Genomic DNA, 25,288 nt, shown 5'->3' with positions numbered 1-25,288 from the left:
ATGCTACTAGGGGAGTTTTGGCTCATTCACCTTTAACAGTGATAATTCAGCTTGAGGGTCAAAAACCTCTGAGAGTGGAATATAAGCCCATTCTGGTTGGAATAGGGGAACCAACAGAGATGACATCAAAATTAAAGGAATTTGTTGCATTAAATATGGGCTCAGGCAACAGCCAGGATAGTGTAGGATACTTTGAAAGCCTTTTTGAGAGGGTTAATAACACAGCAGGTAGCAAAAATCAAACGGAAGTCTAGGGAATGGGAGGAGGAGATCGGGAGGGAAACCGTAGGATTTGAAAAACAATATGTAGAAGATCCGACTCCAGAAAAACAAGCTAGGTGGCTGAAAAGCCAACAAAAATATAAAAAATACTGTCACTAGAAAGGCTGAGAACAAGCGCCTTTTTCAGCGTCAATGTGCTTTTGCTGATGGGGAGGGTGCAGGCCGTATGCTTGCCCGGTTGGTAAAGACCAATAACTCCCCATCCGTGATTGCTGTGATCAGGATGCCAGGAGGAAAAATTACCTCTCCGACTCCTGAAATACTGGATTCTTTCAGATAGTATTACGCAAACTTATATAGATCTAAGACCGGAGAAAAGACTAGAGAAAAGGATCTCTTTTTTGAGGGGATTGAGGTACCTGTTCTCTCAGAATGGGAAAAAGATGATTTAGACTCTGGAGCAATTGGTCTGCAGTGGCTGGGATGGCTACCCAGAAGGCTCCCGGCCCAGATGGGCTTCCTACAGAAATCCATAGATGATATGGTAAAGTGCTGCTCCCAGAATTGTTACCAATGTTAGAGGAGGTGGCTGCAGGGGCGAGGATGCCCTCCTCTATGACAGGCTACAATTATAGTTCTCCCCAAATAAGAAAAAGATCAATTGGAAACTTCATCTTGTAGACCAATATCATTATTATGCTCAGATGCCAAAATATTGGCAAGAGTACTTGCGGCCAGGGTGAAGAAATATATACAAAATATTATGCATCCCAATTAATAGGGGTTTATCCCTAACAGAGCCACTAGTATCAACATAAGGCTGGTATACCTGAACCTCCAGATCCCGACGATAGGTATGGGCTCACAAGCTATAGTTGCTTTATATGCCACTAAGGCATTTGATAGCCTGGAGTGGGCCTATCTATGGTGGGCTCTGGAAGTTTTCAGGGTTTGGTCCCAATTTTGTAAGCTGGATAAAAGCTCATTATAGGGCACCAAGTGCTAGGATAAGGATCAATAATACTCATTCTGACCCAATTCAACTCGAGAGGGGAACACAACAGTGATGTCTGCTGTCACTCCTGCCATTCACCCTGTCAATAGAGCCATTAGCAATTGCGAGTAGATCAGCAGGGGGGATGCAGGAATTTAAGAGATGGCAGAAGAAAGGATTGCATTATGTGCAGATGATATCCTCCTCTTTCTGGGAGATAGACGCATCCCTTATAAACCCTATGAAGATAATGGAGCATTTTGGGCAGTTTTCGGGATTGATAATTAACTGGGACAAATCCGCCCTTATGCCTGTAGATATACATTCTCCATTATCCTCAGTCAGGCAATTAAGGGTGGTGGACAGGATGAAATACTTGGGAATATGGTTAACAAAAGACCCAGAGTATATATAGAGTAGAATCTTGCCCCTCTCTTGCTCAGGTTTAGATGTAAGTGTGATATCTGGAGCTGTCTCCCCCTCTTAGCTGCCGGCAGAATTAACTTGATCAAAATGATTTGGACCAGTTACATAACACTCCACTTTGGATCAGAATGTATTGGTTCAAGAAAATTGAAACATTATTTAGGGAATTCATTTGTAAGAAGGGACAGGCTTGAATAGACCTACAGACACTGCAATTACCAACAGAAGAGGGAGGAGCTGCAGTTCCACATCCCCTTAACTACTTTTTAGCTTCACAGTTACAGCATCTCAGGGGACGTAATATACTGGGTGTTGGGAACACAAACAACCAAATGATGCTGCAGGGAGCCCCCCATAGTAAATTGGTTGAAGCCCTGGAGGCAGATTCTCTCCCTCCTGGCCCTCTTACATTAGAATTAATGTCTAAGGTATGGCAGGCAGCCAAAACAATAATGGGATATAATGGATTAACAGAGTACACCCTGATATGGGAGAACAAACCTCTCCCAGACTTGATCTCCATGGGTAAAATAAGAGTGGGATGTTTGTCGTATCGGAAAGCAAACTCAGTTATATAAAGGGAACACTTTGAAGTCATTTGCAGAGTTGAGGAGTGAGTACGGTATCCCAAACTACTCATTCTACATGTATCTCCAAGTCAAGCACACTCTGAATGCTCAGTTCAAAACACAAACAGTGGAATGGTGTAGAGTTCCTCTTATATAAATGAAAGTTAACTTAGGATCTTCCAAGGGTTTGATATATATGAACAAATATGTGGGAAAACTATTCATGGGGAAACACTGGCTAAAAATAGATGGGAGGAAGACCTAGGAGAAAAAATAACTGAAGGACAGTGGAGAAAGATATTGGAAATGAGCCCCCAGGTGTCAGTCTCCCCCCTACCAGAGAATATCGCAACTGTACTTATTACATCGTTTATTCTACTCCAAAGAAGCTTTTTAGATATGGTTATAGAGCTGATGACAAATGCCCTAGGTGTCAAGGAACTGGTGATTTGATCCACATGCTTTGGAGGTGCCCAAATCTTTTTAGGTATTGGAAGGAGATAATTGAGGATATTAACAGTTTTTGGGACTAAACTGGAGATGGATGCCACATTATGCTTGCTGGGGAAAATAGAGGAAAATATTATTTCTGTAACTACTAAAACGACAGTAATAAGATGTTCCAAGTTCGAAAGATAATTGCCCAAAATTGGCAGTCGGCAAGGCCCCCTACACTTGAAGAATGGGTTAAGGTGATGGATGCTAATGTCTGGAGGGAAAAAGTATTTACAAGACAAAAGAATTAGAGAAATAAAAAAAAAATGTGGAACCCCTGGCTAAATAATATAGGATGCCCACCATAATGGGAATAGAGAGTACACTCAAGGAGAAGAGGGAGAGGGATGATTAGAGAGGGATGTAGAGAGGATGAGGGAGGGGGAAAAGCAGGAGAGTAGAGAGAATTAAAACCTATAGATTGCATTTAAATTACTAAAAGGAATAATGTGCACAGAGAGGAATTTTTAAAATTCATCGGTGGGTGGGGGGGAGGGTGGGCTGGGTATAAAGCTTAATAGGCACCAATTAGAGGGGGCGGAATGGGGTTAAGGGGGTCACATATATATATATTCGTTTTATTTCTCTTTTTGATCACGTATGGAACTTTGTGCCCCCTTCTGGATTCCTTTTCTTTGCAGTGGGACGTGCAATTGAGAAGGGTGTATAATACAGGGACAGTTACCCAACCTGGTAAGGCCGCCGGGAAAGATAATTGCGGTTGGAAAAAGCAAGCATGAGCTATAAGAGCCCATTGAGAAGAAATTTATTTTTTTTATGTATGAAAAAGTATAAAAATAAGTGTATAGAAAAGCTGGCCATAGCCGGTTTGAATCTTTACCACTAAAGCAGGAACCAGCTGAGATTTGAACCATGTATGGGCAGGCTAAATGTACCCAAGTTGATCTATCAATCAACTTGGTTACAACCAGAATGACAAAAAAAAAGTTCCTTCTGCAGCTTCTGCAATCGCAATTAATGGTTCCGCTATACAGTCAGCTCTTCTTAGTCTGCAGATGTCCAGCAGTTAGCGTGCATGCCTGGAACAACTGTAATTACTGGCAGAACAGCAGTGTTTTAGTAGAAGCAGAATCCATTTATACAGCATATCGCTTCAGGTTTTCATAGCTTACAGGTTAAATTATACAGTGAATATTTAATTTACTTTACAAAAAAAATTAAAATAAAAAAGGGAAAAAAGATACTTGCGAGGCACTCAGCGGACCTCGCTGGGTGCCATTGCAGTGGCCCCATGTGCACCTCACATGAAGGACAGTGTCCCTACCACTCCATCAATCTCTTATACCCCCTCTGAACCAGAAAACTTCTGAGGAACCGTGGTGGCTCTCATAACTGATATTCTCAATACCGCCTGGAAGAGCACCTCCATACTATGCTACAGGCTCTCCCTACGAGGTCCGATGTCCAGGCCCTCATTCTCTATATAGAGGAAGCACACAGCAAAAACATGACAGAGGTGAGAAGTGATCTGCATTCCCTCACAAAATGCATGGATGCTGGAGAGGCGTCAACTTCCTCCCTGGAGCGCTCCCAAGCCTCACATGTTTCTACGGCCAAGGAGATGCAGCTCTACCTGAAGGAATTGGAGGACTGTAGCCGTCAAAATTACCTACTGTTGTTGCGGGTCCTCCCGGAGGCCACTGGTGCAGAAGACCTGGCAGCTACAGTCACAGCTTTCTTTCATGGCCTTCTGGAGACTGCCCTGCCGGACCTGGAGATTGGGTGCACAGAGCCCTCGGGCCTAAATTATCAGATCCCGAGAAGCCTCGGGAGGTACTCTGCAGATTGTGCCGCTATTCACAGAAAGACCTTATTCTCCACAAAGCCTGGGAGCATGGAAAAATCTAATTTGATGAAGCGAGTATCCAGATCCTCCCTGATTTATGGAGAGCGACATTACAGAGAAGATCCCTTCTGAAGCCGGTACGTGAAGCAGCAAGACACCACGACTACACCTACAGATGGGGATATCCCCTAGTGGTTACGTCCTGGAAGGCATAGGCATCATTCAACCTTCGCACCCCAGCTCTGTTCACTTTTCTGAATGCTGACCCGCGCATGTTCAAAACTGGCTACAAATCCTCCACCGGATGCTCGGGTACCCCGACACAGCCAGCCTGCTTCAGGCAGCAATCCAGGTCTCCACTGCTAGCTGTTCTCCTTTACAATCCCACACCTTACCACTCAGCCACCGACCATTTACTCCCACTGTTTGCTGGGCATGTGAACACTGAGACTTCAATGCCGAGAAGGTGGGTGTCACTCCCATACCTCCCAACTTGAGGAACGTTCGGATCCCTCCCTCTGCAGCCAGCACCAGCAACCTAAGTAACAGTCTGAAACAAAGGGTGACTACCCAAGCTGGACTGACAACCCCAGGCTTACTGGTAACTATGACCCTTTATGGTCCTGGTCGGGCGTACACACCTGGGCTACGTCGTCTGATCTGTCAGGCAAAGGGGGAGATCAGTCTATGCTTTTATCATCTGCAGAGCTGCCGCTCTACCACCCATACACCAGACTCATACGTGATGTATATTTATTGCTAACATCAATTTTACTTCTAGGTATGGGACATATTCTGAGCCGACCGATCGGCATAAGACGGCTCACGGGATCTTGGGGCCCCAATTTTGTTATCCCCTTGCTGGGCCTCCCATGGGGAAGGGTGGACCGAGGGGTTGTGTTTTCATCTAACTGCAGGGGGGTGCTCCTGCGGAAACCACAGGGATGCTGGTTGCTCCAGCCCCCTCTTTTGGGGGGACTGCGGAAACCCACCACACATGTCAAACTCTCCCACCTGCAGGACCTGGCGCCTTAATGTTTGTACCTGCACGGCACACCGGCTGGGGTTGGGGTGATGGTGACTGGGCCACATACATATGTTGGCAGTGGTGGCTGCTCCTTATCTAACGCTGGCGGATCCTATGTGGGGTGTTATTTTATTATCCCTTGGGAGGGGAGGCTGGCTGTCCTGATATAGTGGGGGTATCCGAGCAGTTCCAAAAACAGGGAGGGGGTAGGAATCTATTGAGACTAAAACTTGGGAGTATGTGCTTGGACCCCTCCGGTGTTCCTCCCCTTATTAGGGAGATACAAGGAAGGGGACAGCTATGTTCATAGACGCCCATAGACGTGACTGGGAGCAGAAGGATAGAACCAACGGGGGGGGAAGTGTTATATGATCTATTTTTGATTCACATTATATCTTGTGTGCTAACTGGAAAAATGTTTGAGTTATAGAAGTACCTGTTTTAGATAGATACATGTTCTTAAGTATTGTTTGCTCATGTTCTTGTCACAGTTTTACCACTCACTATGGTCACTATTATTTTGTTACCATTTTAGTTTCTCTTCCTATGTAGGCAATTAACTTTTAAGACAACCGCTTCCCTTTAACACTCCCCCTTGGGAAGTCTCCGAGGGAGAGCCGCCTCTTTGCCGCTCAGCTCTACTCCCTCTTCGCTTTCATCCCATTTGCTTCCCTTCCCCCTCCCCCCATTTACTGCCCTGGCCATCAGAATTAAACATCTCCCTAACTTGATTCATTTGAACTAAGTTGGTTTTGTACCAACGAGGGAAGCTTTAGACAAGACAATTAAAGTATTGAACCTGTTACACGTGGTTAATGAAAAAGAGGACCCCATGCTTTTTTCTGGGTACAGCAGACACAGAGAAGGCCTTTGGCAGGGTGAACTGGCAATTTATGTCCTCTGTCTTGAGACGTGGGGTTCGGCACCACCATGTTGAACTGGATAAACACACTGTATTCAACCCCATCGACCCGAGTAAGGGTCAAAGGAGTGTTGGCTGAACCTTTCACGATCACTAATGGAGCAAGACAGGGATGTCCCCTGTCACCACTCCTCTTCGCCCTGTCACTAGAGCCATTTTTGTGCAGTGTTTGCCTAAACCCAGACATTACTGGGGTGAAGATTGGGGATACCCAACACAAGTTCTCCATATATGCAGATAACATGTTTTCCTTCACAAACCCTACAATCTCGCTACCAAATTTACTTTGCAAATTCCATAAATATGGAAGCTGCCAAATAATAAAGAACCATCCCCTGGTAGGGATAGCCATACAGATGTGCTCATCTTTGGCAGATTCTTGCTTACATCCACTTAATCCCCATTATACCCGATGATTGGGAACCCCCTATTCTCTCTGTAATGTCAGGACCCTGTTTTCCACTCCTTGAAGAGCTCGGGATGCTTTCAAGCCTCCCATTTTCTTGCCCACGGAAGGTGGCCATCCCTTTCTGAGCTTATGAACCCAGAAGCATTATTCTGACTTGACTATTGACAAAACATTCTGCACGTTACTTATAAATCCTCTATATGCACAAAGATACTGGAGACTAATTTTAAAATCTTCAGATGGTATAATACCCCCGCAAAACTACAAAAATGTCTCCCCTCATCCTCAGACCGTTGAAGATGTCAGAGAGCAGGGTACAATTCTACACATTCTGGTCCTGTCCGAAACTAGAACACTTCTGGAAAACGATCCGCCATAAAGCACAAAAGTTCAGAGCGCCCTATACCAAGAGAGACAGCTTTCTTTTTTGCTCCATGCATCCAATATCCTGCAGAGCGTTTATAAAAAATCAAAATAAATAATTTGCCATCTCCTGGATGCAAGGCATGGATCCCTCTATGCTGGAAATACACACAACCTCCATCCATAGTCTTATGGCTCAAAAAGGTGGAGGAAATTAATAAAATGGAGGATCTTATCCTTACATCTCGCAATCAAGGGGAACGATATGCAACGACATGGACATTCTGGAACAGATTTGTTTTCTCCGACGAGGGGCAGGCCCTCTATGAGAGCGACGCAAGAGATTAGTGCACCTCCAATGCTGCGTACACACAATCTGAATTTTGGTCGGAAAAAGCTCTGGTTTTTCCGACGGGATTCCACTAAAGCTGTCTTGCATACACACAGACACAAAGTTCTCTGAACTTTCGACCGTCAAGAACACAGTGACGTACAACACTACGATGAGCCGAGAAAATGAAGTTCAATGTTTCCGAGCATGCGTAGCAATTTTGCGTGTCGGAATTTGCACAGACGATCGAAATTTCTGATCGGAACTTTTTGCGACCAAAAAATTGAGTACCTGCTCTGTCTTTTGCTGGCTGAAATTCCGCCAGCAAAAGTCCGATGGAGCATACACATGATTGCATTTTCTGACCAATAGCTCTCATCAGACTTTTGCTGGCGGAACTTCCGATCGCGTGTACGGGGCATAAGATGAATAGGATGGCAGACAGCAGCTTCTAGATACCAATGACCCTCCCTGCTTGTGAATCTACCAGGGAGAAGCACATTCATCGCCTCCTCCGGAGCCCTACCTGACCCCTTCACCCTTCCTTCCCGTCTACTTTTCCTTTCTCTCTTTGGACCCCCCCGGGCCATCTGACCCTCTTGATTTTGCTATAGCTCCTTTCCACTCACTCCCTTTTGTTTCAGAATTTCTGGACCGTTTCTCCAGAAATTGTTTCTAGTAACGTTCTAGATCATTAGAAAAAGTTGAAGCAGAGATCGTGTGACCACTTATTACTGTAAATTAAAGGGCAATGGAATAGATTTTTGGTAATTTAGCATTAGGGGCTTGTGGAAAAAAATGGACTGTTGAAAAGACTTACTCATTATGCCTCGTAGAATAGACGTTGGGGTGTTTGCTTTCCAAAATGGGGTCATTTTGTGGGTAATTCCACTGCCCTGGTGTTCCAGGGCCTTCACAAATGTAATAGGTCATTAGAAAACTAGAGGTGTAATTTATGCTCATAGAACCCCTAATGGTGCTTCCCTGCATGTTGTACCAGGCTGTGTAAAAGTTGCACACGTGCTATCGCCATACTCAGGAGGAGTAGCAGAATGTATTTTGGGGTGTAATTGGAAGTATGCATATTCTACGTGTGAGTAACAACTTGTTATGACAATTTTATGGGGGGAAAAAATCGTAATTTTCCCAAGAATTTTGGGAAAAAAGTACAACTTCAAAAAACTCACCATGCCTCTTACTAAATACCCTGGCTGTCTACCTTTCAAAAAGGGGTCATTTGGTGGGTATTTGTACTTTCCTGACATTTCAGAGCCTCAATAAATGAGATAGGCCATCAGTGCATTAGGTGTGATCGATTTTTTTTAATGATTTGCGCCATAGCTTGTAGACAATAACTTTCACAGAGACTAAATAATATCCAATAAATTGGGTTATTTTTACCAAAGATATGTAGCAGTATAAGTTTTGGCCAAAATTTATGAACAAAAATGTCTTATTTGCAAAATTTTATCATTTGCTCTTTTTTTTTCACGTATGTCGCAAAAAATAAAAGACCCAGTGGTGATTAAATGCCACAAAAAGAAAGCTCTATTTGTATAAAAGAAATTTAAAAAAATTTGTTTGGATACAGTGTTGCATGACTGAGTTATTGGCATTCAAAGTGAGAACATGTGAGAGTGATGAACTGTACAAAAGATTTTGTGAGCGTGGTTATTCACATAAACAAATTAGGAAGGCAAAACGCAAAGCAGCAGGGAGAGATCGCTCTTTACTGTTGGGAAAGAAGATTCCTCCTGTTTCTCTTTCAAGTGCTGATCTGGGTCCAGTTAGGATAATTACCCAATTTTTCCTCCAGAAACATTGGGATATCCTTACAAACGCACCTGGTGTCCCACAGATGGTAAGCCCGAAACCCACAATGGTGGCTCGAAGGGCAAGAAATCTAGGGGATCGGTTGATCTCCTCAGAATATACCAGATCAACAGATGGTTCATGGCTATCCCAATTTCCAAGAAGTAAGGGCATGTTCCCCTGCCGACATTGCCAGGTTTGCCCTTACGTACATAGGACAACAACAGGATTTAGCGATTCACAGAATAAAATGTCAGGGAATGGCGTTTGTGCCTTATCTGCTGGGGTTTAGGTTCTGATGGTGCAAAGCAAGAAGATCAGGCATCTATCTTACCCGGTCCCACGCATGCGCCCGCCTTATTGTGATTTTTTTTTTTCAAACATATGTATAAGAATATATATTGGCCTAAACTGATGAAGACATTCCTTATTAATTTTATTTTTTTTAATTTTGGAAAATTTATTATAGCAAAAATTGTGTGTGTGTGTGTGTATGTATGTATGTATGTGTATGTGTGTGTATATATATATATATATATATATATATATATATATATATATATATACTCTGTATATATCGTATTTATCGGCGTATAACATGCACTTATTTTCCCCTAACAGAGGGTAAATCATACCTGCGTGTTATACGCCGATATTTATTTTTATTTTTTTACCAATGGGTGGGTGGGTATCAGGCGGTCCGCCTCATTGGGAGCGTGTCGGGCCGGCCGCCCTGCCCTTCCTGGCCCTGGTTCAGAAAATAACACTGCCAGCCCCCTCCCACACACACTATCCCCCCGCCCGTCACCCCTGATGCCTGTACCTGTAAACAGGAGCCTAAGCAACGCTGGTCATTCTGGCCGCTACGCCGCCTCCTCGATTGTAGATTTTGATTGGAGGAGGCGGCTTCTGTGTGCCTCAATTGAGCTCCCTCGTGTACCCGGTTATGTGACTCTTCTGCTCATTGATGGTCACATGACCGCTCTCCTCCCGCTCCGCCTCCTCCTCCATTGTAACTTTTGATTGGAGGAGGCGAGCGGTCATGTGACCATCAATGAAACGGCAGAGGAGAGCCACATGACCAGGTCCACGGGAGAGCGCCATTAATTGAGGCACACAGAAGCCCCCATCGACAATGAGTGAGACGCAGAAAAAGCTTCTCAACCCCTAAAGGTATGCTGGCAGGGTTGTCCCAGGAGGCTTATGCTGTGCAGGGGGTCAGTGTGCTGTGCAGGGGGCTGTGGAATTTTCCTGAAACTTCCCTTTTAAAATCTGGGTGCGTGTTATACGCCAGTGCGTGTTATATGCCGATAAATACGGTATCTATATCCTTTTATTTTTTTTTTTTTATTGTCACTCTTTTTTTGTTTATAGCACAAAAAATAAAAACTGCAGAGATGATCAAATGCTACCAAAAGAAAGCTCTATTTGTGGGGGGGGGGGGGGGGAGAATGTCAATTTTGTTTGGGTACAGCGAGATTTTCGGGCGATCAGTCGTACGAAAATTAACGTACGAATTTTGCATCGTGTGTATGGGCCTTTACTTTCACAAAGACCAAATAATGTACACTGATTTGGGCTATGTTTACCAAAGCTATGTAGCTGTATAAATTTTGCCCAAAATTTATGAAAAAAATACAAATTTGCTAAATTTCATAACAGAAATGAAGAAAATACATTTTTATTACAACATTTTTGTTCTTTTTTAATTTCTAGCGCAAAAAAAAAAAAAATCAGCGGTGTCTAAATACCACCAAAAGAAAGCTCTTTGTATGAAAAAAAAGGACACCCATTTCATATGGGTACAGTTTTGCATGACTCAGTAATCGTCATTCAAAATGTGAGCATTGAAAGGTGAAATTGGTCTGGTTAGGAAGGAGGGGGTTTAAGTGCCCCGTGGGCAAGTGGTTAATGCTTTGTGGCTGACAGCTTGTAGTTCTCAATGAACTGCAAGGGCGCTGGTGAGCCTTCTTGTCCATTGATCTTCCTGCTCCCAGGTAACTGCCTTGCATGTACAAGGTAGGAGCAGATGGCTATCTTGAGAGTCTGCAGAAGCCTGAGATTGAACCCACAATCTGCTGATTTTTTTGTTCAATATCTTTTTATTAAACCGAGGAAAAGCATACAACTTAAAAATATCTTGCCATACCAGGTTATTATCATATCATGACACAGAAACAGTTACAGAAAGCGTCCACGCTCCCACTCTGTGTCACAGGGGGAGGGAGGTAGGCCCCTGGTCGTATTAAATAAAGAGTTAAATACTTGCATACTGCATGAGCGAAATCTATGACCACAGATGGGAGCAGTGGAGGCGACTAAGTGTTTAGTAGGCAAAAAGACAAGCAACCTGGCAAACCATATAGTGAATTAACATTGCATGGTATTATAGAGTACGAAAGTTATAGCGCAGGAGAGGAAAAAAGAGAAAGTAGAAAAGAGGCTTAAGGAAAAAAGTAGGGGGTGGGTGAGAGGAGGGGATGGCGCGCATGGCAACTTATGCACATTCTATAGTTACACACACCAGTAATAAAGAAATCAAGAGACACAGTAAAAAAGAAAAAGTAAATTTAGATACATGAGGTCAGATAAGTCTGGACTGATTGATTAGCTAGGTGAGGGGGCTTCCTCTCACTTCAGCTGTCCTGAGCCTGGGAGGAATGATGGTTTTGTAAGATGCTGAGGCAAGAAATGAAGACCAAGGTGTCCAAATAAGGTTGTGGCGGGCCGAGGTGCCCCTTGCTATGTGCGTAAGTTCTTCCAAAAGGTTCACTTCATTCACACTTTGAATCCAGGATTTCAATCCATTCTTTTTGAATCCAGGGGTGGAAGATTGGCCTCAGAGGGTGGGGATAAGGGCTTTGGCCGCATTGAGAAGATGGGGAATTGGAGATCTCTTGTATCTGCCTATCGGCCTTTGGGTGGCATGAAAGAGAATAGTCCAGGGATCCTGGGGGAGTTTGATATCGGTGATCTGGTGGATTAAGGCCAATATTTCGGTCCAGTAAGGGCGTATGCGTGGACAAGTCCACCATATGTGAGCATGGGTGGCTACTTCTCCACAGTGTCTCCAGCAACTTGAGGAATTTTAGGGTTACATGCAATGAATTTTCGCAGGGGTATGATGCCATTTGGAGAGAAGTTTGTAGTTTGTTTCCGTCATTGAAGAAGCGAGGGAAGAGACGTGTGCAAGCTGGAGTACTTTGTCTTTTTTCTTATCTGGTAAAGGCGAATCCAGGTCAGATTCCCATTTGGATAGGAAAGCAGGGTATTGAGGAGTTTGCTGTTCGATCAGGGCTCTGTAGAATTGGGAGACTGAATGCTCAGGAGGGTCTACATAACTGAAGATTGACTCTATACCGCTGAGGTCTTGTAATGAGCGCAGAGGTTGGGGAAGCGATTGGAGGAACTGGTGCAGTTGATTATATGTAGGTAATATATAGGTAATACGCTTTGAAGTTGGTTAAGGCTAGTTCCCCTGAATTTTTGGATCGATAAAGAACTGACCTGGAGATCCTAGCATGCTCCTCCTTCCATATAAAGCGGGCGACCATGGTTTGCAGAATGCTAAAAAAGGCAATCTGGACTTCTAAGGGTAGCATTTGAAATAGGAAGAGGACACGGGGTAAAATTTTCATTTTAATTGTTAACTTTCCCTAACCAGGAGTGTGACAGGGAGGCCCACCTCCTAAGATCCACTCTAATGGTTTTCAAGAGAGGAATATAATTGTGTTTAAAGAGAGAATGGAGTTTGGGGGTTAAATAAATTCCAAGGTATTTCAGACGTACATTTTCCCACCGAAAGGGGAATTGGGGTTTTAGTTGGTCCGCAAGAGCATTGGGGATTGTCAGATTTAATATCTCTGATTTAGATAAATTAATTTAAAAATTGGATATGGATTGGAATTCTGAAAAAGCTGACATGAGATTTGGGAGTGTAATTCGGGGTTGTTGGACAAAGAATAGAATGTCATCGGCATATGCCGCATATTTATGCGACCTACTACCAACTTGGACACCGTGGATATCTCTATTGTCTCTAATCATGGCCAGAAAGGGTTCCAGGGAAATTGCGAAGAGGAGAGCGGAGAGGAGGCATCCCTGTCTGGTACTGTTATATAGGGGGAAGGGTTCACTCAAGGAGCCATTGATACGAACCTGTGCCACGGGGTCGGAGTAAAGGGAAGAAATGCAGTGGTACATTTTAGGTCCAAGGCCAAAGTGACGAAGCGTCAACTTAAGGTACTCCCAGTCCACTTTATCAAACGCCTTCTCAGCATCCGTCAAGAGAAGAAGGGTGGGCTGGGAGCACCTGCGCACATAATGGATCAGTGAAAGGGTGCGGAGGGAGTTATCCCTGGCTTCTCTGTGTGGAATGAATCCAGTTTGGTCAGCTGTTATCCAACGGGGAAGGAGGGGTAATATTCTATTTGCAAGTACCTTAGCGTAAAGTTTGGTGTTGACATTTAGAAGGGATATGGGCCTATAACTGGCACAGAGGGTAGGGTCCTTGTCAGGCTTGGGGATTACAGTCATGTGGGCTGTAAGGGATTTCGGTTCTAGTCCTGTGGTCGAGTTGATTGAATTAGCATAGCGTGTGAGTCGGGGAGTAATTTTTCGCCAATTATCTTATAGTATAGATAGGTATAGCCGTCTGGGCCTGGGGCTTTGCCTACGGGGGTGAATTTTAGGGCAACTTGGAATTCTTCAGTCGAAGTCAGCTTCCATAGCTTTGAGAGTTGACAAAGGTAGTTTAGGAAGATAGGCAGCTTTTAAGTAGTCTAGGATTTGCTTCTTCTTATCAGGTAGTGGGGGTGAAGTCGAGTTTCCCTTAACATTGTATAGGTCTGCATAAAATTCTTTAAAAGCTTTGGTGACGAGGGGGGTGGCGTGAACTAATTCACCCATGGTAAGTTTGATTTTGGGTATGAAGAATAAAGTTTTTTGTGCTCTAAGCGATCTGGCAAGCTGTTTACCTGGTTTATTGCTCCATTCATACACCTTCTGTGAAATGTAACGAAACTTTCTCTTAGTTTACAAGTCTAATAGTTATTTCAGTTCTTCCCTTTTGAGTGTGAGAGCTTCTAAGTGTTTGGCGTGAAGGCACAGTTTGTGCTGTTTGTGTTGACCCGGAACCTGCGTGAGGTGCTGAGCGTGCTCCCTCTTCCTCCTCGCCCCCAGTTCAATGAAACAGCCTCTCATGGTGGACTTGTGAGCCTCCCATAGAACAGTGGGAGAGATGTCCGAAGCGGCATTCTCCCTGAAGTATTGGGCCATGGAGGAGGACAACATGGCTACTTCCATTTCATTAGAGAGCAGGGAGTCATTTAATTTCCAATTATAGGGACGGTTAGGAAGAGACGGCACAGACAAGCACACGGACACAGGTGCATGGTCTGAGATGGTGGCAGTGCTGATGGTGGCGGCTCTCACAAAAGGGAGGCGAAAGTGGTCTAAGAAAATGTTATCTATCCTAGTGTAGGAGAGGTGGATTTTAGAGAAGTGTGAGTAGTCTTTATCTTTGGGGTGGAGAATGCGCCAAACATCCATAAGTTGTAGTTCCAATAATTTTTTCTTAACCTGGGCTATCCTTTTAAACGGGATGTTAGAGCGACCCGTTGAAGTGTCAACATTGGGGTCTAAAGGCATATTCAATTCCCCCGCTAAGATGAGCATTCCTTCAGCGAATTGGGATAGTTTCGAGAGGGTTTGGATGAGAAATTTTGGTTGATTGTGATTGGGTCCGTAAACATTCGCGAGTGTGCACAGAGTGTTTCCTAAGTGTCCCTTAAGGAACAGGAATCGACCATGGTAGTCTGCTATCATGGAGGTGAGGCGAAAAGACGCACTGGGGTGAACCCAATGGCTACCCCCTTCACTTTATTGGTGTTGGAAAGACCATAGAACCATTAGGGAAAATGTTGTGAATATAATTTGACACGAGTAGAGTGCGTCAGGTGGGTTTCCTGCAGAAAAGCAGTGCATTCGGCTTAGTTCACGAAGGACCATGTTTTTTAGTCACAACATTAAGGCCTCTTACATTGTAAGAGGTAAGCTTTAGGGTAGCCATTACGTCAGAAGTAAATGAGTCTTGCCTAAGTGTAGCCATGTGAGCCGTGGGAGATGGGGAGGGGGAGGAGGAGAGAGAAGAGGGAAGGTAAAGAAAATGAAGTATGAAAAGGAAATGGACAGGCAAACAAGATGTGAGGGCATAAAAAAAGTGCCCATAAGCACAGTAAGGGAATCGGCGCACGCAGAGAACTGCGGTGATCCCAGTGGGGGGAGGGAGCGCCGGCGGTAACCATGGTCTCTACTATCAGAGCCACTATAGAAATACCAAAGCCGACGGCACTCACCCACCCCAGGGGGGGGGGGGGGACATACACATGTCTGTGGTCATGTACTATGAGTAGTCACAACCATCAGTACACGGCCCTTTAACAAGTAAAAAACGTTAAACAAAAAAAATGCATAAAATGGTGTAAAGCTGCGTACACACGTAGCGGTATGTCCAACGTACTTAGTCTGGTGGACTTCCCGCCAGACTGTCCGTCGGACTTTCCGAATGGGCTACTTGCCCACACACGGCACTTTTTGAGCGGACTAATACGGCGTACTAAGTCCGCCGTACTATCCGCCCTACTTTGGAAATTAACTGACTCGCCCGCACACGCGGAGGAAAGTCCGCTCATTTCGAGCGCGTCTCCAGGTAGGCGGGGCCCGCGAAGGAGACGTCGCTGGCCCCGCCGCTTGGTATGGACTTAAAGGGGAACCCCAACGCCGAAAAAAATCGGCGTGGGGGTCCTCCCCAAGTCCACAACAGACCCTTGTCCGAGCACGCTACCCGGCCGGCCAGGAAAGGGGGGGCGAGCGAGCGCCCCCCCTCCTGAGCCGTACCAGGCGTGCCCTCAACATGGGGAGTGCCTTGGGGAAGGGGGGTCCGCGCGGCCCCCACCCCAAAGCACCTTGTCCCCATGTTGACGAGGACAAGGGCCTCTTCCCGACAACCCTGGACGTTGGTTGTCGGAGTCTGCGGGCGGGGGGCTTATCGGAATCCGGGAGCCCCCTTTAATAAGGGGGCCCCGGATACCGGCCCCCCACCCTATGTGAATGAGTATGGGGTACAATGTACCTCTACCCATTCACCTGTAAAATAAAAGTACAAAAAAAACACAACACACGAGATAAAATACTTTATTGCACAGCTCCGGGGGTCTTCCGTCTTCGGCGGTCTTCTCACCGGACTCCTCCGCTATCTTCTTGTAGCTCTTTTGCTAGCGGAGGAGTCCGGCTTTCTTCCTCGCCGCCGGCCTCTTCTTCCGACTTCGGGGGTCTTGTCCCCCTCTTCGGCTCTTCTGCCGCCGCCGCCCGTTTTTCTTCTTCTTCTTCTCCAGGAGATGTTGACTCGACGATCTCTCCGGCCGCAATGCCAGGGACGCGCTGCGCTGCCAACCCATGTGACATAAACCCATGTGACACCGCCCCTTGTCCCTATATAAGTGGCAGCGCAGCGCGTCCCTGGCATTGCGGCCGGAGAGATCGTCGAGTCAACATCTCCTGGAGAAGAAGAAGAAGAACGGGCGGCGGCGGTGGCGGCGACAGAAGACCGGGCCACCGCTTGTAAAAGAGCTATAAGAAGGCGCGGTGGCCCGGCAGAAGAACCGAAGAGGGGGACAAGACCCCCGAAGTCGGAAGAAGAGGCCGGTGGCGAGGAAGAAAGCCGGACTCCTCCGCTAGCAAAAAAGCTACAAGAAGATAGCGGAGGAGTCCGGCGAGTAGACCCCCGAAGACGGAAGACCCCCGGAGCTGTGCAATAAAGTATTTCATCTCGTGTGTTGTGTTTTTTTTTTGTACTTTTATTTTACAGGTGAATGGGTAGGGGTAGGGGTACATTGTACCCCATACTCATTCACATAGGGTGGGGGGCCGGTATCCGGGGGCCCCCTTATTAAAGGGGGCTCCCGGATTCCGATAAGCCCCCCGCCCGCAGACCCCGACAACCAACGGCCAGGGTTGTCCTCATCAACATGGGGACAAGGTGCTTTGGGGTGGGGGGGCCTGGTACGGCTCAGGAGGCGGGGGCGCTCGCTCGCGCCCCCTTTCCTGGCCGGCCGGGTAGCGTGTTTGGACAAGGGTCTGTTGTGGACTTGGGGGGGACCCCCACGCCGATTTTTTTCGGTGTTGGGGTTCCCCTTTAAGTCCATACCAGGCGGCGGGGCCAGCGACGTCTCCTTCGCGGGCCCCGCCTACCTGGAGACGCGCTCGAAATGAGCGGACTTTTCTCCGGGCGGGAAAAGTCCGCTCATTTCAAAAGTACGGCGGACTGGCATACACGCGGCCGGATTGTCCGCCGAAATTCGAGTCCGCCGGGAAGATTGGAGTGCAACACGGCATTCTAAGTCCGCCGTACTTTCGGGTCAAAAAAGTATGCCGGAGGCTACACATGGGGGGATTGTTTGGCGGACTTGAGTTTGCTGGACTTTTCCACCGGATTGTTTGATCGTGTGTACACAGCATTAGTCAGACCTCGACAACATTAAACCATAACTATATGGGGATAGTGGTGCGAGGAGATCCTAAGCAATATCTAGCTGACAACGTGTACCCCATCTTAGATGACCTGATTGTCAAGTGCCAGATGTGGAAGTCTTTGCCCTTATCACCGGTGGGTAGAATCAATCTCTTAAAAATGACCTTTTTGCCAAAGTTCTTGTATGTCTTTCGGAACACCCCTACCCCGATCCCAAACTCCTTCTTCCTCAGGGCGGATCGGGTGATCACTACGTTTATTTGGGCCGGAGCGGTACCCAGGGTGGCGAGGCTTGCCCTTCAGCTGCCTCTTTCGGCTGGGGGGCTGGCCTTGCCGTGCCTGAAACAATACTATTGGGCGGCGGTGCTGGTGACGGTGAGGTGGTGGTTTGTACAATCGAGGTCCAATCCGTCGGTTAACCTGGAGGCGGCCATTCTGGGGTCCTATGCTGCGCTTAGTAATTTGGTATTTAGGGGCCCTAAAGCTCACCCTACGGTCACGTCGACCATGGCGACGACGGTGCGTGTGTGGATGCAGGTGTCGAGGAAACTTAACGGTCCTCTGGAGGTCTCACCCCATACGCCGTTGTGGGGCAATCCGCAGTTGCACCACTTCAACTCTATCCCAGATCCTGCACTGTGGGCCAAATATGGCATTACGACCATACAGCATGTTATGCCTAGGGGGGTCCTCCTCAATTTTGATACCCTCAAGACGGATTTTGGGTTGCCGAATAAGATGTTTTTTCGATAACTGCAGCTGCGCCATGCGACGCGGGCCCAATTCCCTACCCCAATCTCTGTCTGCTCGCACCAGATTGAGAAGTTTCTCATTTCCAAATATGCGGATCGTGTCCTCTCCTCCTTGTACCTCAGGCTCTCCACTTCGGAACCCGTAGAGGAGTCTGCGCTTTTTCGCAAGTGGAGGTCTGATCTTCCATCTCTGAGTGGGGAGGACTGGCAGGAAGGCATCCAGAATTATATCCCCCGGATGATCTCTGCGCGAGATAGATTCATTCAACTGAAGTTTCTTCATAGGGCCTACTACACTCCACAGAGACTCTCAAGAATATACCCACTAAGCTCCGATAGATGTCCGAAATGTGACGTGGCGGTTGGGACATTTATGCATGTAGTGTGGGAATGCCCAGCTATTCAGACCTTCTGGAGGGAGGTGGTGGGGGTTCTGAATTCGGTAGGGGGTCTCTCGGTGGGGATGGACCCTGTGGTCCTGCTTTTAGGGGTGTGTGACGGAGTGGTGGTGGGTACACATAGGCAATTGTTTGTATTTTATGCCAGGAAGACCATTCTCCTTATATTTTATTATTCCATTCTCCGCTCTTCCACTATATAAGTTGACATATATGAGTCGGAAGTGCCCGTCTAAATTCGACAAGATTTGGGGTTCTTGGGTGGGAGTGTAGATGGTACAATCGTGGGGTGGTTGGTTATGGGATCTGGGGTGTTCTCTTGCATTTACTTGATCAATAATGGATACTAGGGGAAGAATGTTGTATTGCTGTGGCTTGCCTATTCCTATGAGCTGTTTCCGGAGGCATGGCTTCTGGTTTCCCCCCCCCCCCCCTCTTCCTCTCATCCTCCTTTTTTCCTTTTACTCAATTTCCTCTCCTCTACTTTTTGACCTGCACCAGTTGATATGTAAAGTCTGATTGACCGACTGTACACTGAACACTATGTTATGTTGTGTTGTACGATGCACTGTTGTATTGTACCAATGTCTGTTTATTTCATTCAATGGTGATAAATAAAAACGTACCTGTTAAAAAAAAAAAAAAACCATAACTATATGAGGCAGTCACCTAAAGTCCGATGTACCTATCGAAATGAGGCAGCAGAGAATTGAGTTTGATCATGTCTTGTGGGGTATAATATCAAGAAGGTCAACAAAAGGAAAACAAAAAACAGAACTAACCCCATAGTCCAACTTGGATTTAATCGCTACCAAGTAGTACAGTGACAGGTAGACATCGATACGGGTGATTAGTAATGGTGAGAACTCACCCCAGTTTCTGTGAGGAGCCAGGAATTGCCGACTGCTTCTGTTTAGGAGGCGTCTTATGCCAGTGCAGTGCCTGTTGAACTGCCAAGGTAGGTATGGGACTCTGCCATCCCGGGAGTTCAAGTGAAGTTAGGTTCAGATCCTGCAAGAACGCGGGGAGCTCTTCGGTGAAACGCAGCATGAAGGAGCGACCGTTTTTGGTGGCTGAGACTGGTGGGTAAGCCCCATCTGTAAGTAATCCTTTCGCTTCTGAGGAGGTCCAGGAGTGGCCTTAGAGCCCTACGGCGGTCCAGTGTCTCCTTCGAGATGTCGGGGTATATGCTGAGGTTTGCCCCATTAAAGTCTATGGTTGGCATATTGCGTAGCTTGAGCATAATGGCATTCTTGTCTTCAAAATAATGCAGGCGACAAATGACATGTCTAGGCAGTTCAGAGGCTGCACCGTTTGGTTGTTGGGAGCGATGTACCCGGTCAAAGCGCAAGGTGGTTGTAGCAGGATTAACCAGGACTGTGTTAAGGATGCCTCTGATTGAGGGTTCTAAATCTTTGTCCTTTGTCGCTTCTGGCAAACCTCTAATCCGTAGATTGTTTCTACGATTGCGATTCTCGAGGTCCTCAAGCTTGTATAATGTGGCCCTGTGAGCAAACGCGAGCTGGGTGACAGTATCCTGGAGCTCTTTAATGGCGAACGCCTGAGAGTCCTGGTGTTGCTCAGTCTCCTCTATCCTGCCCAAGAGATGGGACAGGTCCGCCCTCACTGCGGATATGTCCTTTTTGATGGATTTTTCCATACTGCGGAACATGCCTGCCATCTCTTTCTTAATCTCGCTCACCAGGGAAGTCATCTCGGAGCCCGCTGGTGACCCAGGATCATTCATTAGTTCCGAGCAGCAAGATGAGGCTGGGGAACTCCCGCGGGGGGAGGTGGCTTGGGAGCCCGGCAAATTAATCGATCTTAAGGCCCTGGCCTGCCCGCTCTGCAAGCTAGGCCGTTCCCTTTCAGCAGCCAGAAATCTTTTAATGGAGCCCACAGCCGTCTGATGGCCAATGGCCTCCCGGAGTGCTTGCCCAGCGAGGAGTGGGATCCCAGAGTCTTTGCAGGCATTGCTAACAGTGCTTAAGCCGGTGGCTGAACGGAGCTCCTTTCAAGTGCGACTAGTCAGCGCCATGCGTAGGCCACGCCCCCCACAATCTGCTGACAATGCACCCTTTTTATTTTTATTTTATTTTTTATTTTTTTCAAAAGGGCGAAAAAAGAAAAAAAAGAAATACATATGGAAACAAATCTTTATTCATTCCCCCACCGGATGAGAGTGCCCAATGTTTCCTTTTCTTTTAGGGTTAAGGGATCAGGCATGACAACTTCCACACATGATGTGCTATCTCTTCCTCAGGACCTGGCCCCTGGTCCTGTACTGTACAATAAAAATAACATTTAGATGTACTTTTTTATATTGCATATCTTGCAGTACAGTACAGGACACTGATCCTTTTCCTCTCCTCTTTTCTCTTTTCTTGATATTATCACTCGCTAACACAACTGGAGCCTTGTGGGGACCCAGGGGTGGTCTCGGCAAAGCTTTTTGCCCGTTTTCAAGCACCTGAAAGTAGCGGCATATAACCCATGATCAATTAATGTGTCCTGTACTCAAAGATACTTAGTGGTTGTTAACCCACTTATATAAAAGTATCCCATCTGGGCTGTAATATACCATTAAATCTCCCTGTGCCTGTGTAAAGGAAAAAATAATAAGCTTATCTATAGCAGTGCAGAGCTGACTCTTTAGCTCTCTTCACTTTCTGGCTCACAGTTCCAGTTGGGGTGGGCCTAGCACCCCCACTGACGTCAGCCGGGGGGAGGAGAACCGTGCATCAGCTGAGCGCTGGGAGCCATGCTGATATAGATAAGCATTTTTTTTTACATAATATAGTCACAGGGACACCTATTGGTATATTACAGCACATATGGGATGATTTTATATTAAATATGAGAGCAGCGGGGGGAGGATTGACAAGCAGAGAGGGGAGGTGGCGGCTGGACAGAGGAGACACGGGAGAGTAGGGCTGTGGGTGAAGGAGGCACGTAAGTGAACTACAGTGATTATCATGGTCAGTTTACAGGGGGCAAGGAAAAGGCATAGCCTGGCAGGGTCTGCCAGTTATTACAGGTGTTACAGGAGGCCAAATTACACAACACAAGCACTGTGCTGTATAACATGCTTTAAAGGTACATAAGCTCATTTTTTTTTGGTTCACAAACGCTTTAATTTAGCGTTATGTCGGAATTCCCCTTTTTTTCTTAATGGCTTTTGTTATTGTTATAGGAGCTGTTCTGTGTATGTGGGGCCCTGAAACGTGCTCGATTGCTGAGCCCTGGTGTTGCCGAAGTTGTATTTGTAAGAAAGGAGGATGCTGTTGGTGCATATAAAAAATACAACAACAGATACTTGGATGGTAAGTAGTATTATTTTGCTGCTGAGGGTGCTTTCAGGGCCATCCATGAATGTGCAAATCACATTATTTGGGGTTATCCACACAATGACAGGAGTCCTACCACAACATTTGATTTATGTTTATTACACTCAGTTCTGTAACTCTGGTTGTAATGCGCTGTAACTATCTGTTATCTGATACTATAACAACTGGAATAAAACTATTTATGTTTTATTGCAATGCATGCCGATTCCTATAAATAATTTATAATCAAAAAAAAAAAGAGACAGGATTCCCAGTGGCTCAAAAGGATTCCCTGCTGAACTTGTTTTAGGATTTGTGGTGAAAGGTTGAAATCATTTTTTGTTACATCACTTACCTGAAAATGTTTGATGTGACTTGTGTTTTTTTTTTTTTTTCTTTTTATGGCTGTATTTCATGTTTACATTTTCAGTATTTATTGGTGTCCAACAGAGGGAGTTATCTCAGCATAAAGGTTGACTAAATTGTTCACAATATTGGCTGCCTGGATAGTGTGATATTTAAACTGTAAGCTTTAGTGAAACATACAGTAGTTAACTACACATACCCATGGTTAACATGCTATACTAATTTACAGGCAGAAACTATTTAGGGAACAGAACGGTAGTTGTTGAGATTAAAAATTTAGATATTACCGTCCCAGCAGCTCCTGAAAGAAAAGTCACTGACGATAGATAAGAACATAGGTTCAACACCCACCAATTTATGCTTAAAAAAAATATATATATATATATATATATATATATATATATATATATATAAGGTATGGGGGGTTTAAGTAATTTTCCCAAGTCATCTTCCAGGATGGCTCCTCCGACCTAGCACAGGAAATCCTCATTATAATAAAGCCTACAGCCAGTAGCCCCTCAGTATATGCCTTTCCTCCAGCCAAAACAGAATCTCTACACTGTTTTATTTTTCTCTGTCTGATCTTCATGCTTGGTGGCAGGGACCTCCTGGCTATAGTATCCCAGTAATAGGGGCAGTGAACCTCAGGATGTGATTTGGTTCAGGACATCCAGGGTCGCCCCCCTGTCAAGCTGGATCTAAAGATTGGAAAAAGGGACACCTTGTTGTGGAGGTTTGTTTCTCAGGTGAGTCCTCCTAGGGGTGCAGTGTGCTGGGGGCCAAAATGTTCCTCTTCCTCTGCGGGCAGCTTCCCCTCCCACTCCATCTGGCTGACTGCGCATTTTGTGTCTCTGCCTTGCTGGGCAATGTCATCCCCTTGTGCGGCCTGTGTTCCGGTGGGCGCGCAGTTTTGACGTCGCAAACATCACTTCAGGTGAAATTGCGCGACAACCATCTTGGATAAGGGAATGTCTGGCCTGCATGCCAGAAAGGAGCTTGTTACACTGCTCCCATTGGCGGCACCAGACTGGGACCCTCTGCAGCATATTTAAGGGAATCATCAAGGATCATGGCGTCTTCCTACTCCAGGGCGGCTGGTCACCATAATGGAGGCTGCAAGCAGGGAGGCAGGTCTCAAGGCACTAGGCTCTGGCCCTAAGGTAAGAAAAATTGGGGCAATGGAGCTTCTGGTATTTTCTTACCCTCTTGTGGAGGGGGGCACAAGGGTGTTTGGGCCTGTGGGCTGTGCGTTCTCTAATGATACCCTCTTCTAGTCTGAAAGGCATGGTGGGCTATTTTTCGCTGGTCCTGGTGGTGCTCACACTAGTCTTCTGTGTATGATTTAGTTCAAACCCACTGGGTGCCTTTGTTTGCCATAACTTCTCTTTGTTATGGGGTAATGGCTGTCCTCTGGTTTTTATGATAAAAATAAAAACCTAATGAAAGCAAAGGTGAACCTCCTAGGAGAAGATGTGCAGTCTGCAGTAGGAAAATGTCCTCTAGTTGGAAGAATGAATGTATTTATCTTTTCAATGGCACTTCTCAAAAATTTCTTTGACTCTGTGAAGAAAGAAATGACACAAATGTTGCACTCTTTTAAACCCCTTGGTCATAAAACCATTGGTCTGAAGCCCCTCCTTAGTACGTGTGCAGCTTCTCTGGCCCCTGCAACTGTTCAAGTAACATAGGATTAGGGTATTATGGTAGTAATGGTTGAAAGCTCTGAGGCAGCTTCAGAATGAGGAACGGGCTAGAACCTTTCCTATTCACGTTTCCCTAAAAAAAAAAAAAAAAAAAATTGTTCTACAAGAGTAGAGCAAGCCAGAAAAAGTTTCTTCTTATTTTATTATTCTTCTTCTAAATTTATGAGATTTCCTTTCAAAGATACCAGACTTTGGGTAAGTGTCCCAAATTGGATGCTTCCTTATCAAGGGGTTCAAAAAGATTGGAACTCTTTTGAGGATGCAGGTTCTCTGAAAGACCCGATGGATAGGAAGCCTGAAGGTTATCTATGGCGAGCCTGGGAAGCCTGCTTTGTGAATTTTAAACCAGCTCTTGCTACTACCTGTGTGGCTCGTACCCTAGGCTTATAGCTGAAGCAGCTACATTCACTACTAGAGTCTGACACCCCAAAGGAGGGGATCCTGGATGCCCTACCAACACTATAAAGTTGTGGCCTATATTGCTGACGCTTTTACAGAGTCTGTGAAATTCACTGCTAGAGCTACAGCCCTTATTAATGAGGCTAGAAGGGTTATCGGGCTCAAGTCATGGGGTGGGGACACAGCATCAAAATCTATGCTTTGCATTTTTCCCTTTTCAGGCAAATTATTTTTCGGAAAAGAGCTGGAATCGTTCTAGAATGGTCTGCAGATAGAAAAACGGTTTCCTATCCCCAAAAAGCAGCAACAACCGAAAAGGGAATTTTCGCCCTTTCAGATTTCCACAAAACAAAGATTTTTCAAATAAGACCAGAGGAAAGGAGGGCAGTACATTAAAGGCAAAAGCGGTTTCCTCTTTAAACCCTCTAAGCCAAAAC

General features: G+C 45.9%; 1 protein-coding gene across 9 annotated transcripts in view; it reads left to right on the top strand.

Moving 5' to 3' along the window:
- POLDIP3 (DNA polymerase delta interacting protein 3) overlaps positions 1-25,288 on the top strand; it is a 606,971-nt gene that overhangs the window by 459,429 nt on the left and 122,254 nt on the right. For all 9 annotated transcript variants that reach the window (XM_077452451.1, XM_077452453.1, XM_077452458.1 and 6 more), the window contains one exon: positions 22,251-22,380. In XM_077452451.1, the coding sequence (XP_077308577.1) occupies positions 22,251-22,380 (130 nt within the window). The remainder of the gene's footprint in view (positions 1-22,250; positions 22,381-25,288) is intronic.

Source organism: Lithobates pipiens, unplaced genomic scaffold, assembly GCF_037356315.1.
Source record: "Lithobates pipiens isolate NorthernLeopardFrog02 unplaced genomic scaffold, aLitPip1_a1.2 Scaffold_23, whole genome shotgun sequence".
NCBI lineage: Eukaryota > Metazoa > Chordata > Amphibia > Anura > Ranidae > Lithobates > Lithobates pipiens.
The sequence above is the reverse complement of the archived record's forward strand: the minus strand, read 5'-3'. Positions and strand labels throughout refer to the sequence as shown.